The sequence below is a fragment of the Vipera berus genome (assembly GCF_964194415.1).
Source record: "Vipera berus genome assembly, chromosome: 4".
Lineage (NCBI taxonomy): Eukaryota > Metazoa > Chordata > Lepidosauria > Squamata > Viperidae > Vipera > Vipera berus.
The window spans coordinates 20,994,709-21,013,077 of NC_138206.1; the positions used below are offsets into that span (position 1 = coordinate 20,994,709).

Sequence of the window (18,369 nt, forward strand, 5' to 3'; positions counted from 1 at the left end):
CTAGGTTGCTTCTCTCCTTGACTAGTGTCCATCCGTTGCTTCTTGTCCTGCCTACAGGTGCTTTGGAGAATAGGTTGACCCTCTTCTTTGTGGCAAACGCTGAGATATTGGAACACTGCTATCATGTCACCCCTAGTCCTTCTTTTCATTAAACTAGACATACCCATTTCCAGCAACTGTTTTTTATATTTTTTAGCCTCCAGTCCCCTAATCATCTTTGTTGCTCTTCTCTGCACTCTTTCTAGAGTCTCAACATCTTCTTTAGATTGTGGTGACCAAAGCTGGATGCGGTATTCCAAGTATGGCTGTCAACGCTGCTAACATCTAATGTTCTTGCTTGACAAGAGATGAAGAAGCAGCTACTTTATATGTTAAACTTGTGTATTGCTTTAAGAGCTAGGATTGTAGCTGGGAGGAGGGAGGAGGAAGATTATACCTCAAGGCCGTCTGAAATAAAAGAAGATAAGAACTTGGCCTAATGGAAGGGAAACTGATTCTTTAAATTAATTGGAGAATATGATTAATGACAAAATTAGAAAGGTGGAGAATTGTGTTTAATATATTGTGCAAGGGAGTGGAGATTTCAGATCCCAGCTTCCTTCGAGCAAGTATTTGCCGGTGTATTTGGCTAATAAAGGGCTTTTAAGTTAAACAATGCCTCAGAGTCACTTGAAAAGCTCATATATCGGAAACTTGACAATGGCCTTATCAAGGCATTATAAAGTGGTATTAACACTTCACGTGTTCTTGATTTTTTTTAATTTTTTTTTAATTTTAATTCCATTTATATCCCGCCCTTCTCCGAAGACTCAGGGCGGCTTACAAGCTTAGCAGTAGCCTTCATTCTATGTATATGCCTGCTTATTAGGGCTTTCACACACACCCCAAGTGGCATTATTACAAAGTCAGCTTAATTGCCCCCAACAATCTGGGTCCTCATTTTACCTACCCCGGAAGGATGGAAGGCTGAGTCAACCTTGAGCCTGGTGGGACTCGAACCTGCACTAATTGCAGGCAGCTGGTGTTACTTAAGGAGGCATTAGCCCACTGCTCCACCAAGATTTTATCCCTCTGTTAATGCAGCCTAGGACTGTGTTGGCTTTTTTGGCAGCTGCAGCACACTGCTGGCTCCTATTTAAGTGATTGTCCACTAGGACTTCAAGATCTCTCGCACAGTTACTACCACCTATACGATACCTGTGCATTTGATTTTTCTTGTCCAAATGTAGAACCTTACTTTTTTCACCACTGAATTGTCAAGCTTCAGATGATGTACCAGAAAAGTACTGGGAAAAGTTTGCTACAGGGACTCATGCCCTTATCACCATGTGCTTGAATAACTCTGGCTCACTCTAGGTGAGGCTGTCTTTAAAACTGCCAATGATCCAATGTACAGTAATCTGTATACTCACTAATACCCAGAGTTGGAGCATATAGCATCTGTGCTATGGGCCCTGTAATGGCTACAGTAAGCTTTCAGATGCAATTTAAAATGTTGCTTTCAATCTATAAAATTCTCTGTGGCTTTACAACTGGACAACCCTCCTCCCCTAGGGTGATCTGATACCCATCTTGTAACTGTGATTCAGGGCAGTTCACACAATTAAAAAAAATAACAGAAACCAAAACCACCTAGAAATAAATAGCCAAAACAAGAACAACTAAACAAAAACAAGTTCAAATAATACAAACTTTTTGGGTGAAGCAGCTTGTCTTTCCTCACCTCTGAAAAGTTAGAGGTGTCAAAGCAGGAGGTGTTGCTTCTTGGTGGCAACATTAGCATGTTAGAGCAGCCTTCAGATTAGATGTACTCACTAACTTCTTTTCAGAAACAGAGCTATTTTGCATTTGGTTTGTTGTTATTTTATTGTTGTTTTTCTATTACCGTATATTTTAATTTATTTTTTTAAAAAAATAATATGGATATTTTAATTGTATAGATGTATGTCTCTCAATCATTCAAAATCCCTAATTGGATTGTAGGAGGTTATAAATATAAGTAATACTAATACATGACAACAAAGAGATTTCTTTAATATGCAACATTTGCTGTTAATTCATCATCTGGATTCTTGCAGGCCAAATATAACTGTCCAAAGTAAATGTTTTATTGTCTAGGGCTCTAGGCCAGTGTTTTTCAACCTTTTTTGGGCAAAGGCACACTTGTTTCATGAAAAAAATCACGAGGCACTCCACCATTAGAAAATGTTAAAAAATTTAACTCTGTGCCTATATTGACTATATATAAAGTAATTCTCTTGAATAGGAATCAAATAAACACAAAGAAATTATTTTATAATTACTTTTCAATTTTTCCCACGGCACACCAGGCAACATCTCGCGGCACACTAGTGTGCCGCGGAACAGTGGTTGAAAAACACTGCTCTAGGCAATGGAAGAGAGAAAACGATTTTCAAGAAAATAGGCTTGAGTGGAAAGTAGAATATATCTTTCATTGAGAAAAAAGCAGAACAGAGACAAGAACACAAGGAACAGGTAAAAACAGGGAATCCCTGGTTGCTGTATCTACTTATAGTAGCCAATAGCATAAAGAGTGAAAATTGTTACTGAAATTTTTGAAGTTGCAGGAATATGAATAAAGCACATTTGAACCATTAAAACCAACTGTTTTTTCCACCTGTGCTTCTTTACAAATTGCTCCTGGCCATCTATGTGTGTATATGCAAGCATACCGCTTCCTTTGCACACAATGTGAAGCACCTCTTTCAAAGGATTGCCCAGCCCTTATTATCTTTAATTCAGCTGTTACTGTTAAGTTTCCTTCTCTTTAAAAATTTTCCAGAGTTCCAGATGCAGGTGTGCAATGCCCAGGCTGTCTGCTGGAGTATATACAGTATTTAGAGGAAAAGTCTGCAGAGCCAGGAGGAGCAGAGAGAAAGGCTCTGGAGGGAACTTCAAATATTTTGGTACTAAAAAAAGTCTCCTGTGTATGTTGTACATCAAAAGTAGATCACGGATGTTAGACTCTTCCTCTGTCTCTTACACAGATCAACTGCTTTTATTCAGGATAGACGTAAGCCTGAAAAAGGAGAAGTCTGGTCCAGAAGAAACAAATTGGAGTGAGATATTACAAGACAAAAATACAGCAGACAGAAGAAACTTTTTTCCAACCTCAAGTCATTTCTCTACGTTACGGGTGTATTTGAAAAATGCCTTTGTATAAAGTCAATCACCTATGGCTACAAACAACAGAGGTAGGATTAAAGATAATTGATGGCTACATAGATATATCCCATGTGGTTTCTTTGGCATTTAGAAGTGGTTTGCCTTTGATGTCTCCAAGCACATTTTTTTCCAGCTTCCAAATATTGTGTATAGTTCTGAGAAATCATGCTGATCTTCCATCCTAAGCAGGTGCATATTTAGCTTTTTGAGACCAACTATAGCCAGCTACATACTGCATAAACTGGGCAATAGAATTGCCATATGCAGATGTGGTTTGTAGTTCCACTCTGTAGCACTAGATGGGAGCACGAAGATTTCTGCGATAAACTCCAGTGACAACCCACAGGGCTGATGATAAATTCCATGTGCCTAAAAAAAAAAGAAACTTGCAGGACGAGATAGTTCAGCAATAGTCAACTATTAATAGAATAAAAATTTGCTGAGTCAATAGAGTTCAGAAAGTGGAGTTTTGATTAAGCTCATTAATTCATAAAAAGAAACAGATTTTTAAAAATCTGATCCAGTTCTTCAATTTGGTGCCATATAGATTGTAACAGGAAGTTCAGCATGATGCTTTAGATATCTATATTGTATCTACATTCAAATTAATTCTATTGTCAACTTCATTTTCCAGGTAATTAAGTAGGTAGATCTACGAGTGCTCTCTAATGATATTGGAATCAGATATAAATTATACTGTATATAAATAATGCTTGTAAATATTCAAATTGCAAGCATACATTAAGATTATCTATCAACAAACTACATCCATATTATGTATGCCAGCCTTTCCTAACTTAATATTCTTCTGCTATGTAGGGATACACCTCTGAGAATTCTTATAGGAATTCTGGTAGTTGAATCCAACATATTTGGAGGACCGAGTGCTGAAAAGGACAAATCAGGAACAAGCTGCAGATTCCTTCATTGGAGTAGAACAACGGAGTACTTTTGTACCATCTTGGCTTTGTCTTAGGTGGAGTTGAACAGAAGAGGAAACAAAGTTGGCAGCTCATCTGTGAGACTTGATCTGCAGGACCAGCTGCTAGATATTTATATGTAATTTTGATGGGTGGGGAAGCACTTTGCCTTGTCTTGAACAGAAAGCAATCGTCTCCAGTAAATCTCAGATTTGTGAAGTACATTAGAGGAAGTATCCTTAAATTATGAACGAAAATGTTGGCTAATTTGTGCACAGTCAGGATCAAATGGCAGCATTTAGTAATGCTCAGGAACACAACATATCTGTTAGCTGTGTTCCAAGGAAAAAACAGGCAACTCACTTATGGTCACCCCTGGAAAATTGGGAACAGTAGCATACTTACATAATGAATTTGTGACTCTTGAGGAAGTGCACAGAATCCTTGGGCTGATGACTCTCTATGACAGTGCATTGTGAAGGGCATCTGACAGTTGGCAAATAGTTGGGTTTCTGCAAGAGTATTTGTTTCTTTAAGAGCGGAGGTGGTACCTTGCACTTGAAGGAGGCACTCTCAGGAATCCTTCACTTGACTGATGGTTTTCAATAATTTTCATTTAGTCTCCAATTTCCCCTTTCTGGGAAAGTGCTCACATTGCAGATTCAGAAGACCCCAGGAAGATACAGATTATCTAGGTCTTTTTCAATATGGTTTCAGACGGGGACATAGCAATGAGACAACATTGATCATGTTATTGACAATTTCTGGCAAAGCTGAGAGGGGGACAGTGCAAATATCCTGCTGCTATTTGATCTGATGACAGACTTCAATATCCTCAACCATATTATATTCGGAATGTCTGCAGTGAATGGGAATGGGGGCATGGTGTTCATGCGGTTCTTCTCCTTTCTCTTTGAACAGGTTCGGATGGCTGTTCCTATGGAGAATTGATCAGAGCTCATCAGTCTCAGCCAGCCAAGAAGACCTTTACACAAATTCACCTTGTCTCCCAGTTTATGTCCATACCTACTGAGAAACACTTAAGACAGTCACTCATGCTTTGGTCACCTTGTGATTGGACTCTTGCAATATATTCTATATGAGGCTGCCTTTGAAGACAACTTGGAAACTCTAGCTTGCCCAGAATGCAGCAGCAAAGGCAGTTATGGGCAGGCCATGACATTCATAAGTTGCATGGGTTACCATTAGTTTCTGGGTGTTGGTTATCCTCTATAAAGCCATTCATGGTACAGGGCCTGGTTAAGTGAAGTACTGCTTATTTAATGTAGTGTTTCTCATAGTCTGACAGAGTTGGCATGTCATGGTGCCTGCTCCTTAGAATACCATTCCCCCTAAGATTTTTATGGTTCTCACTGGTCAGATTAAATGAGACCCAATGTTCAGTGTTCTCAGACGCTGGGTTAGAGTGGATTACAGACCCTGTGTGTGTTTGTAGTGATATGTTGGGATGATTTTGGGAGATAGAAGAAAAAGCCACAACCTAGAGAACAATATGATAAACAAAAAAATGAATCCATTTGTGACTCAGAAGGCATCTTCCCTAGTTTTCAGACCTGTAAGATTCCCTTCGTGTAAACTTATAATAACTAGTACTCCTGAGCATGCTTCTTGTCTGGACTATCTTGCAAGGCTGGAGGTCATGTTCCAGTTTTTAATATGATTTATTTTCTGGACTTGGATGATTTATTTATTTTTTGCATTTTTTATATGGTTATATTTTATAAGCTGTTCAGAATTGTAACAGACTGGGGTGCCCAACACATCATGAGTGTCAAATCATTTGGCTTGCCTGGGCCATATTGAGCGATAAGGAATAGTCTTGGGCCTCATATAAAATATATAATATAGTTAATCTTGTGATGCCACATTATGGTTCATAGCAGTTGGATGCACCTGCTATACAGTAACTAAGGATGGGATGTAGCATACAACTGCTTTCTTTATGTAGAGGAAAACAGATAACTACAAAAGCAGTTATGTAAACATCAGCTTAGCTTGGAAAAATAGGAAAGGCTAAGGAGGAAGTTCAGTGTTGCCCCACCTTGACTCTCTTTGGTGTAAGAGAAGAGAGACAGAAACTCTATGCCCTGTATCAATCATATAGCATTCCAGTGTCCTTATGTAGTCAGTTTCCTGACGTGGACTGCCTCAAAAGGAACTATTTGTTGATGGTCTTACAGCAAATATAGACAACTAAAATCAGTACAGTCTTGATTTGGACCAAGATGGATTCTACCAGCGGCATACCAAGGGTGATGCAGTGGGAACAATCATCGCTGGATGCCGGCAATAAGCGAGCATGTCGTCTGAATAGGCTCCAAGTGTCAAATAGTCTAACTATGCCACCAGATCCCACCTATAGAACTCCCTCACTTCCAGTTTGCTGAATTTTAGATCTCAGTTTCAAATGCAATAATTTCACAATGGCATACCTTATAATAATTTAAATATTTAGTCTGGAATATTGTTCATGTTTGAGAAGCCTTAATTTCCTTCCTGCTACAATAAGATACAGTGGGCAACCTCTGTGGTCCATTGTGATATCCAATGTTTAAATTCTACTGAGAAACCTCAGAGGCTTTTTATCTATAAGATGTTGGATAGTTTTCTTTCAACTTGGTTATTATACTGCATGTTTGAACAAGGCTGTCTTTGAATTAACTGTCAACCCACGTCATGTACTACCGGATGTTAAATGATATACAAGAGGTGTTTTTTCATGTTTATATCAAATGCTATTTTCTGATTTGGAAATCTGCAGAAAAGTAATAAGGGAATATCTGTTACTAACATGACATGGGGTAACTCTTTGTATTTACAAATATTGCTGACTTCATTGGGATGTGCTTTTAAATTAAACATGAAGTTGATTTTTACCTTATTACCACCATTTAATTTCAAATAGCACACTAATTAAGGGCAGGAAAATGTTCCAGATTTGCTCCTTCAACTTCTTACTCTATATTTCATAACAAAGAGGGAAATGTTACATTTATTTAAAAAAATAAATTTGCATACTAATTTGTATAAGATTTTTTATAAACTAGATCAGGGGTCGGCAACCTAAAAAAGGAAAAGAGCCACTGGGAACCGGTTCCATCACAAATTAAAAAAAGTGGGAGCCGCGTGCGTGTCTCCATGCACGCGCATGCGCAAAAAACATTTTGCGCATGCGCAAAACGGTTTTTTGCACATGCGCAGACGCACGCGGTTGCCATTTTTTAAAAAAGTGAAGAGCGGCGCCCCTGCCCGTTTGCGCGGAGGTACGCGCGCACCTCTCCAAAGGTTTGGGGAGGTGCGCGCGCACCTCCGGTCGTTCGGAGAGGTGCGCGCGCACCTCTCGGAATGGGCAGGGCCGCCGCTCTTTGAGGAAGCTGCCGCGGCCCGTCTGCGAAGCTGCCGCTTTCGGCAGCTTTGCAGACGGGCCGCGGCAGCTTCCTCAAAGAGCAGCGCCCCTGCCCGTTCGCGCGGAGGTACGCGCGCACCTCTCCAAAGGTTTGGGGAGGTGCGCGCGCACCTCCGGTCGTTCGGAGAGGTGCGCGCGCACCTCTCAGAATGGGCAGGGGCGCCGCTCTTTGAGGAAGCTGCCGCAGCCCGTCTACAAAGCTGCCGAAAGCGGCAGCTTCGCAGACGGGCCGCGGCAGCTTCCTCAAAGAGCGGCGCCCCTGCCCGTTCACGCGGAGGTACGTGCGCACCTCTCCAAAGGTTTGGGGAGGTGCGCGCGCACCTCCGCCCATTCGGGGAGGTGCGCGCGCACCGGGCGGCTGGGAGCCGCAGGAGACGGCTCAAAGAGCCGCATGCAGCTCCGGAGCCGCGGGTTGCCGACCCGTGAACTAGATTAAAACAATTCATTACACAGGGATCTGTTATAAACCACAAGGAGAAAAATAAATGACAAAAAAACGCATTGCGATGTTGGACACAAGTCATGGGGCTTATGTTGTGATATCATGATGCATCTTTCATCACTTAATCCCTTTGCCCTGCCAGGAGATGCTTTTGGTCAATATATCTCATTATTATGTAGATGGATTGGCAGTTGCTGTTCAAATTTTAAGTGTTTCTACATCCTACTGAGAAAGCATTTGACACGGGGATTTTCTGCTTGCAGTGCTATAGTCCTTTTGTAGAAAAGAATACTTTAGAGGCCAGTATTTTAGTGACAGATTAAAATAGAGAGCTATTTTATTGATGTTGGGCATCTGTGTAATACAACAGATAAGAAAAATGAATAGCTTGTATTGCTTGATAAATGTTTAAGACAAGGAGAGGAAATAGTAACTTGAACTGACAAATCTTCAGTGTCTTTCAGGATTGGCTCAAGCACCTATACTAGCATCTTAGTTTCAGCTGTGTTCAGCTACATATATCCCCAAAAGCCAAAACAGCAAGATGCTAGTCATAATTGCTAATTAATGTACACCTCACCCTTCTGTACATACATGCAATGTATGCTTAAACTCTGTGTTTAAATAACTGCTCTTTTTTTCTTAACAATCTCTCACTCAAGGAAAACAAAAACGAATCTGTCTAGACTCTAAGCCATCCATGGAATGTGTATTCTGCTGCCCCATTTTTATGTTTTTGGGTGAGTTACTACTCTTACATTACTTCATCCAGCTGTCAGAAGTGTATTTATTCTCAGAGATTACAGCTGATTTCAGCTTGATTTCCTGGTATGTTACCACCACCAATGCTCATTGCTGTGTGCTTTCCCATTTTTAAAGTGAGATGACAAGTTAATCTAGAAGTAAATTGAAGGACAGTGCAATGACTGAAGCATGGATGCTATGAGGTTAAACCTGCTACCCCAGGTAGCAGATGGGCCTCTGCAGTTTGGATCAATTGACTATCCAAATTGCCTTCAAAGGCAGTTTCATTGCTGTGTGGTGACAAAGGCATGAGTCACTGTAATCAAAGTTTTCTAACCCAGAAAAGTTTACAATTGATGCACCAGTTGGTGCTGGGCAAAAGCCCTCCTGGCCACAATTTCTGCTTGCTTCTCCAGTAAGAGTCATGATGGTAAAAAAGGGCCTCCAGACTGAAAACCTGACCATTAAATAGAAATTTGATCTCATGAATAGCCACAATTGGAGGCAGATGTATTGCTAGCCATGGAAACTTCATCTTGGTGGCGCAGTGGGCTAATGCCTCCTTAAGTAACACCAGCTTCCTGCAATTAGTGCAGGTTCGCATCCCACCAGGCTCAAGGTTGACTCAGCCTTCCATCCTTCCGAGGTAGGTAAAGTGAGGACCCAGATTGTTGGGGGCAATAAGCTGACTTTGTAATAATGCCGCTTGGGGGGGCCCAAAAGCCCTAATAAGCAGGCATATACATAGAATGAAGGCTATTGCTAAGCACATTGGTTTGTGCTTAAATTGTAAGCCGCCCTGAGTCTTCGGAGAAGGGCGGGATATAAATGGGATTAAAATAAAAAATAATAAAATCTTTCTAGAACTGAATCTGAAATTCTTAAACCATGCAAATCATCAGGCATGAAGTAGACAGGATTTGGACTGCATCTCCAGATCAGGAGCCCTAACAGTCTCCCCCAGCAATTTCATGTACATGTTAAATAACCTAAGGATTAAACATCATTGAGAGATCTAACAGGACCTTTAGTCTGATGGGGCAGGCTAAACAAACAAGCCACCACCATGTTCTGAAGCTATCATTGCAAAACTCAGAAATAAGCGCCCGCTTCTTCTGGATGTTACTTCTGATTCAGGAATGCATAGGCTACAGGCATAGCCAGTTGTCCAAAAATGAAATTTAAGGGTAATCAGAAATCAGGCTAAATGTACAGGTAGCTCCCTAGATTATTTGCAGAAGATGACCAATAATTTTTTAATTTAAATTATTTAACAATAGCAAGTAAGAGTAAGTGCCCTGCTTTCAATACACATTAAAATTTAGGCCATGAAACAAAAGTTTTATGAAAAAGCTAGACCTGTGAGAACAATATCAAATTCACCTTTTGCTACTGAGAACAAATTCCTAGTTAAGCATGTGCTCAAAGACATCTAAATCTAATACCAAGGATGTGTGGTTTTACTTTTAAATAAATATCCATAGGATTGTGCTACAAGTGTCTGATACTTTCTCCTAGCTGTTATTAGCAGCTTGGTATCACTAGTACAGTCAATGGATATTAGAATTCAGGGAACAAATAAAATTACTGTATTCCAAGCTTGTCGATCAGAAGGTTGGCAGTTTGGCGGGTCGAATCCCAAGTGCCACATAACAGAGTGAGTGCCTGTTACTCGTCCCAGCTTCTGCCAACCTAGCAGTTCGAAAGCACGTAAAAATGCAAGTAGAAAAATAGGGACCACTACGGTGGGAAGGTAACAGCGTTCCGTGCGCCTTTGGCATCTAGTCATGCCGGCCACATGACCATGGACACGTCCTTGGACAAGCGCTGGCTCTTCGGCTTTGAAACGGAGATGAGCACAGGCCCCTAGAGTTGGAAACGACTAGCACGCATATGTTTACAAAACATATATCTCATAAAATGATTCTAGGTGGCTTACACGCATATGTTGGGGACCCTTTACCTTTACCTTACCTATAGTACAGATATGTTGTGGCCTACAAAAACTGTTTGAAGAATATATCTTTCCTCCCTTTTCTTGCATCATCCTTAGGAACCTTTTCTATGAATTAGAGATTTACTGTATTAGTTAGTCATATCTTTTCTACATGGCGGGTCGAATCCCGAGTGCCGCGTAACAGCTTCTGCCAACCTAGCAGTTCAAAAGCACGTAAAAATGCAAGTAGAAAAATAGGGACCACTAAGGTGGGAAGGTAACAGTGTTTGGCGTCTAGTCATGCCGGCCACATGACCATGGAGACATCCTCGGACAAGCGCTGGCTCTTCGGCTTTGAAACGTAGATGAGCACCGGCCCCTAGAGTTGGAAACGACTAGCACGCATGTGCGGGGGAACCTTTACCTTTTTATTACTAGTACAGTCAATGGATATTAGAATTCAGGGAACAAATAAAATTACTGTATTCCAAGCCTGAAATTTTCTACCAGGCTTACTTACCTAAAACTCAACTTAAAGCAACCTGTTTTGTTTCAATGAAATTTGTTTCCCAAGAGCCAGAAACTCATTGCATTAATCAGACATCTTCTATTTAATAGCCAGTAAGCTGGGGGTTTTTTCACAGTCATTGGGTGTCAGAGGCAGAGATTGTTTTAGAATTTTGGTCAACTGTGCTATTATTATTTTTTTGCTGTACTTAATGTTGCTTATCAAGCTAACTGATATGGAAGAAAAGGAAAATCACTATACTTTCTTCTGCCATTTATTGTAGAATTGAACATGAAGCATAATCTGCCTTATCTTTTCCTTGATGCGTTCTTATTAGAATAGCATGAGTTGTGTGGAAAGCTTTAGGATGGAGGGTTTGTTGTCACTGTGTGTTGGGGGGAGAGAGCATGGGGGGAGGCTCAGTTAATCTCAATGTACACATGTTGTACTTTGACAATAAAGGTTTATTATTATTTAATCTCTTTTGACCATGGCTGCTGAAAATTAAATTTATATTTTCCCAACTCCCTATATTAATTAAAATCCTAGCCCCATCCATTGATGTGATAGAACTCTACCCAATTTGCATCTTCCTCTTATTCCTGTCTACTCGGCCCATTAATGCTCCAAATAATAACTGTGGTCCTTCCTGTATCTCAATAGCTTTCTTCCAATTCTTGTTGTAGTAAAATAAATGAATAGGTTCCGATGCCTACGACTTAGCTTGCAGTTTTAAACTGAATCAGTTCTTTCTGGGAATGTGAATGTCACATAAGATAATGGAGGTAAAGGTAAAGGTAAAGGTAAAGGTTCCCCCGCACATGCGTGCTAGTCGTTTCCAACTCTAGGGGCCGGTGCTCATCTCCGTTTCAAAGCCGAAGAGCCAGCGCTTGTCCGAGGACGTCTCCGTGGTCATGTGGCCGGCATGACTAGACGCCAAAGGCGTACGGAACGCTGTTACCTTCCCACCGTAGTGGTCCCTGTTTTTCTCCTTGCGTTTTTACGTGCTTTCAAACTGCTAGGTGGGCAGAAGAGATAATGGAGACTGAAACTTAAATCTTGTGTAGAATTTAAGTTAACTCTCCAATGTAACTCCAGACTTAAGTATTAAATTATTTGAAAAGCTGAATAGAAATTCAACTACAACAATTTCAAATCGGAAAGATCATGCTATTAAATATCAGAATCTAGCCCACTAAAACTTGATTAAATCTGTACTTCAATTTTCTGCCCTTTGATGAACCACAGTGTTTTTTTTAGGTCTCAACCCTTTTTAAAAACAAAAAAAAATGTAAACATATTTACAGGAAGTCAAAACATTTTCTTTTATTTAGAGCAAGTTGATTTAAATGTTGCTGACAGACATATTCTTCACATTATTTTCAGCCAACCACCACTGCCTTTCTTAATTTTATCATTTCCATTTATGGTTTAATAATAATATTTTAAAAATAATAAAAATAATGGATATGCTCTGTAGCTGATGAAACACTATATCGGTATCTTTTTAAAAATTATAATTAATGTATTGCAATACAAGGAGATTTTATAACTGGCATTACAGAATATTCATGGAATTATTTATTGCTCATGATTTAAAATGTTTACTTTCCAATCACATTACAGTGAAGACATTAGCATTTTGTTCGTTTATAAAAATCAAAATAAAAAGAGACATTAATTGATCACATGTTTTAACATCAAGAAATGTGGAATACTGTATCACTCCTTAGAAAAATATGTTAATTTAATTTAGATGAAAGAGTAGAACAGCTACCACAGTGGCAAAGGGTCTTGTAATACTAAGAGTATTTAATCAGTAAGGCAGTTAATTCCATCTCTTTAGTTTAAAGATTAATTTCAGTATGAAGGCACTAATTAGGATTACTTCTTTAACAAATCAAAATAGATTTGGTAAAGTTATACATAAAGTATATCACATCATCATAAAATCTTCAACATTCTTATGTCAGTATTGACCTTAGAAAACATGTCTAGCTCGAACATGTAGTAATACTCTTGTTTACCTGTTACTTTACTGCTTAATCAAATCTAACCACTTTCACAGCAGCTTTATGAAGGTGGTAATTCAGTTACTCTACATCAAATGCATGTTAGACTTTTGATCACTCTAATTGTTTGTAAATGGTGTTACTGTATTCTGGCAGCTATCTGATATAAGCTCATTCATTTCATTTTGTTTGCTTTCTTCTTTGTTCCCCTGGATGGCATGATTTTTGGGTATTTTTCCTCTTCGAGACCTTCTAACACAGAACTTCAGCAACAAATAAGAGAATTCTGCTACGTTTAGTAGGATGCAAATGCCAGACACTGAAATCATAAAAATGGTAAATATTGTCTTTTCGGTGGGTCGGGAAACAAAACAATCCACTATATTGGGACATGGCCTAATGCTACATTTCAGTAGGCGAGGCATGTGATACCCCTGGTACATATAGTAAAACACATACATGAAAGAAGCTTCAAATATCAGCCTGAATAAGATGCTGGCCGTGTATGTCCACCACAAAGGACCCTCGATGTGGAACCTCTGTCTCTTTATTTCTTCTATGTCCTTGAATTCACAATTTTTATCTCCTTTTCGGAACTTTTTTTTCTTTTCATGCCGTCTATATGCCACGTGCATGGCCACCAAAAGTGCGGGAGTAGAAACAAAAATGAGCTGCAGGGCCCACAGTCTGATGTGAGAAACTGGGAAAAAATAATCGTAGCAGACATTTTTGCATCCTGGTTGCAAAGTGTTGCAGACAAAGTCATCTTGCTCATCCCCCCAAACTTCCTCTGCAGCAACTACCAGAATCATAATACGGAAGATGAAAAGAACAGTCAGCCAGATCTTCCCAATGCTGGTGGAGTGTTTGTTCACCCCTCCTAAAACAGACTGCAGGGTTCCCCAGTCCATTGTATTGTCTGAGCTTTGGGGCCTGTTAAGACAAAGAGATGTTGTTTAAAATTATGCAATGATTTTGTAAAGCTTCTTCTAGATTTGCATGCATAGTTCATTCAAATAAATGATAGAAGCAATTAAAAATATTTTTAACAACAGTCCATAAGTTAAACAAACATTTTGGATGTCATTTCAACAGGGGCAGCAAAAAAAATTGTAGGAAGCTAAAGTGCAATTATCCTTTTCCGACAGTGATACCAAAATAAGTCCAACAGTACTTAGACTAATTCTATAAATAGTGACCTAAGTAAAAGATTTAGATTTATAAATTTATTTACAAAACATATATCTCATAAAATGATTCTAGGTGGCTTACAACAGTCAATAAAAACAGTTAAAATAGAAGTCAACTTTTCCCCCTCCCCAAATCAAACAGTGATCCATCACAGTGCCCCAAAGTCACTTTGCACAGTGAGCTGAACAGCATATAAATTTAATCAATCAATCAATAAATCTCAACCACAATCCTAGGCCAATGCTCAGGAGAAGCAGGCTAAAAACAATAGGAACACTTTAGATTTCAGGTGAGAGGCTACAGGTAGTCTCTGATGTACAACCACTCATACAGCAACCATTCAAATTGTGACAGCACTGAAAGAGAGGGACTTACAACTGATCCACAAAGTTGTGGTCATTGTAGCATCCTTGAAGTTACATGATGAGCACTGAGATCTGTACTCTATTGCCCACTTGCTGACTTCATTAGCTTGCCTATGCTTCCCAATGCTTGTCTACTGCACAGCGGTCATGTGACATTGCTCTTTACAACTGCATTGTAGTGATGACAATCCTGATCCCAATTTCCATGGACCAACTGTATTCCAGAGGGCTGGGGCAGCCACCAAGAAGGCACACCTCCAATATCCCATCAGGAGGCAACATTTGAGGAAGGGGACTTGGACCATGCCCACTCTAGTCTAGTAGAAGGGTAGATGCCCTCAGGGAGAGACAATCCTGTAGCTAACCTGGCCTGGTGCCATGGAGGGTCTGAAAGGACCCAGAAAGGGAAAGGAGCCGACATGAGGCTTCTCTTCCCTCCTTGTTGAATGTCGGGCCCACGGGGCTCAACAGATAATCAACATATTGAACCAACTGGGGGCCAGTACAGCTTTGACAGCAATGGTGCTACCCAGTGAATTATGGGACACCCAAAACTGTGGCGGTGCTCATTCTCAATTTGCAGCTTATGGATGGATGGCCTTTAAGAGAGTGGATATAGAGGGCATTGCTGTAATGCAAATGGAAAGTGACTAAGGAATGAATGTCAGTGAGCACTCATCTCACATCTTGTATTTAAGTTGCGCACAACCATTTTTGTTTTATATTTTATAGAGTTACAATACAGTTGTAACATTGCAACACAACATTCGGGATGCATTTAACTTTGATTTTCATAATCCTGATGCAGTTTATGAATGTTGAGCAGGAAACAAGCCTAGCCACTTGCAAGTGAATCTGTGTGTCACACCCACTGATTACCCAAGCACTAAAGTATTCTATGCTGACCGAAGATAATGTAGCATTGTTGCTTTTAGAATTAGAGATATCTAATATTTAGATCTGGCTAACTATTGGCTGTTAGCCGATGAAATGGATGAAATTGAAAGTTTTGAAAAGAATCCAGGGCTGTTTCTGGAGTCATCAGGAATGAGGGTTTTTTCCCCCTTAAAAATAATGTTATCTGTGGTAAAATAAACCAAAATTAATTCTTTAGCATAAAATTTAAAAAAAACATATCTCATGGGTTTGTAACAATGGAACTTTTTTTTAACAAACTGAAAGCTCAGTTTAGAGTTCTTAAAGCCACTTTATTTTTCACATATTGTTAAGCCTATGCTAAGGGCTGATGGATGGTTTTTCTCAGTGCAGGTAGTCCTCACCTAGTAAGCACTTGTTCAATGACTGTTTAAAGTTACAATACCGCTGAATGAGGAAAGCTATGTCCGGTCCTCAAAGTTGCAGCTGTTACAGCATCCCTGAAGTCATGTGATTGTCATTTCCAACCTTCACTGCAACCTTCCAACAGCGGCATGGTGGCCTAGTGGTGAAGACGCTCACCTCCCATTGAGAAGGTGTTCAATGCTATGTAGCGACAGATGTTTCTCTCTCACGGTGCAAAGAGAAAATATCTACTGCAAACTTCACATAGGCATCGGGAAGGGCGTCTGGCCAGTAAATGCTCAGTTCTATTCAGTCACCCCTACTCTACCCAAAATTAAGGAATTACAAGGTTGTAAAAAGAAAAAGGGACGCGGTGGCTCAGTGGGTTAGGACGCTGAGCTTGTCGATCAGAAGGTCGGCAGTTTGGCGGGTCGAATCCCGAGTGCCGTGTAACAGAGTGAGCGCCTGTTACTCGTCCCAGCTTCTGCCAACCTAGCAGTTCGAAAGCACGTAAAAATGCAAGTAGAAAAATAGGGACCACTACGGTGGGAAGGTAACAGCGTTCCGTGCGCCTTTGGCGTCTAGTCATGCCGGCCACATGACCACGGAGACGTCCTCGGACAAGCGCTGGCTCTTCGGCTTTGAAACGGAGATGAGCACCGGCCCCTAGAGTCGGAAACGACTAGCACGCATGTGCGGGGGAACCTTTACCTTTTACTAAAAAGAAAAAACTGTTAGCTTCCAACAACCAAACTCAGTGAAGAAGCTGTCAGAAAGTTGTGATCACATGATATTGCACTTAACGACCACTCGTGATTTGTTTAATGACAGCAACTGGAACTATTATTGGAAGTTGGTGCAATCACATGATTTTTTGTTTTGTTTTAGGATATCGCTCAGTTCCCAGACCCAATTATAGTTGTTGACTGAGAACTACCTGTAAATGTGAAAGTGAGGAGAAGAAAGATGCTAGGAAACTACAAATTACACAGTGTATATCTACTGCATATACCAAGATTCTGAATTCCTTGGGATATTTTCCCAAAAGAATTTCCCAAAGAATATGTAATACCCTTAAAAATAAACAAACAGGAATACTGATTCTTAATGTGACAAAAGGCATTTGGAAAATAGTTCTTATGAATTATTCTAAGAATCAAAAACTGACATGTTTACGACTCTAATAATGAATCTTTTTTATTTAAGAAAACATTATCATCTTAATAAATAGATATATTTGGACTTTACTACAAGATAAAACTCTCATCTCTTTTCTTATAATTTGATCTATCAAATAGATAACAGAAATCAGGACAACTACATTGTAAGAGACCAATCAGTGCTACTTGTATTTAATACAGTCAGTGAGAAAGCCAACAATCTCAGCTAAGGTGAAGAATTACAGACTATATGCTCAGTGAGCATTAAATAAAGGCCATGTGAATCTAACAAAAAAAATCACTCAGTGTCAGTGTGAGATAGATTTCAGTTGAACTAGTAAAACACGAACAATTTTCTCTGTTTCTGTTTCCCAATAGTCCTTGAGAAACATTAGATTCTTGGAATAATTATTAACTGAGCAGGAGAAAATTAGTATTTTACTTTTCTGATTAAATTGCAATAAAGTGTAAAATAGTTAATCTTTGTCACACTTTACTATAGGGTTAAGAAGAAATCACAAAGATACATGACACAGTAGCGAAGCTACTCATACAATAAGCTTCCTTAGAATGTTCTAGATGACACCTGTTCTCCTGAAAAGTACTGGTTTTGACTTAATAATAAGCCCCATAAAACTAGTTCATCTTTTAATGAAAATCCAAATAGGATGATCATACTTTCAGAAATTTGCTATTTGTATAGTGATCTAAAGCCTTCTTTATAAATTATTACAGTTAGCATATAACCCACTTTTTGATGGAGTGATTTCAAGTTATAATGGTTGAAGAGCCAAACCTCATATAACAGGACTAATGATATTTTTTTTTATTTTATTTTAATTCCATTTATATCCCGCCCTTCTCCGAAGACTCAGGGCGGCTTACAAGCTTAGCAGTAGCCTTCATTCTATGTATATGCCTGCTTATTAGGGCTATTAGGGCTATATTAGGATATAAGTGTGATCTACCTGATTAAAAAGCTTCCCAAAACTTTCCAAGATGCTGTATGTCTGAGTAGCATAAACTCAGTTCTAGAAAGTCATATGTCACAAGATATATGATGAGACATGCAAATCATTTCTATGACTATATAACTTAATAAAACAAAACCACATTTTATTTTCCTTTTCAATATAACTTATATTATTGTCCTGAAAAGTCTGCTACTGTATATAACTGTTCTACTGAATTATGTAC

At 39.5% G+C, this 18,369-nt stretch overlaps 2 protein-coding genes across 2 annotated transcripts in view; both read right to left on the bottom strand.

The window, feature by feature from the left end:
• CRYL1 (crystallin lambda 1) overlaps positions 1-18,369 on the bottom strand; it is a 262,310-nt gene that overhangs the window by 150,824 nt on the left and 93,117 nt on the right. The gene's annotated exons all lie outside the window — the stretch shown is intronic.
• On the bottom strand, positions 13,295-14,086 carry LOC308668274 (gap junction beta-6 protein-like; the record flags this gene model as incomplete). The annotated part of the gene is made up of 1 exon (XM_081328055.1): positions 13,295-14,086. One exon carries the CDS (start codon positions 14,084-14,086, stop codon positions 13,295-13,297), a length of 792 nt encoding a protein of 263 aa, XP_081184181.1.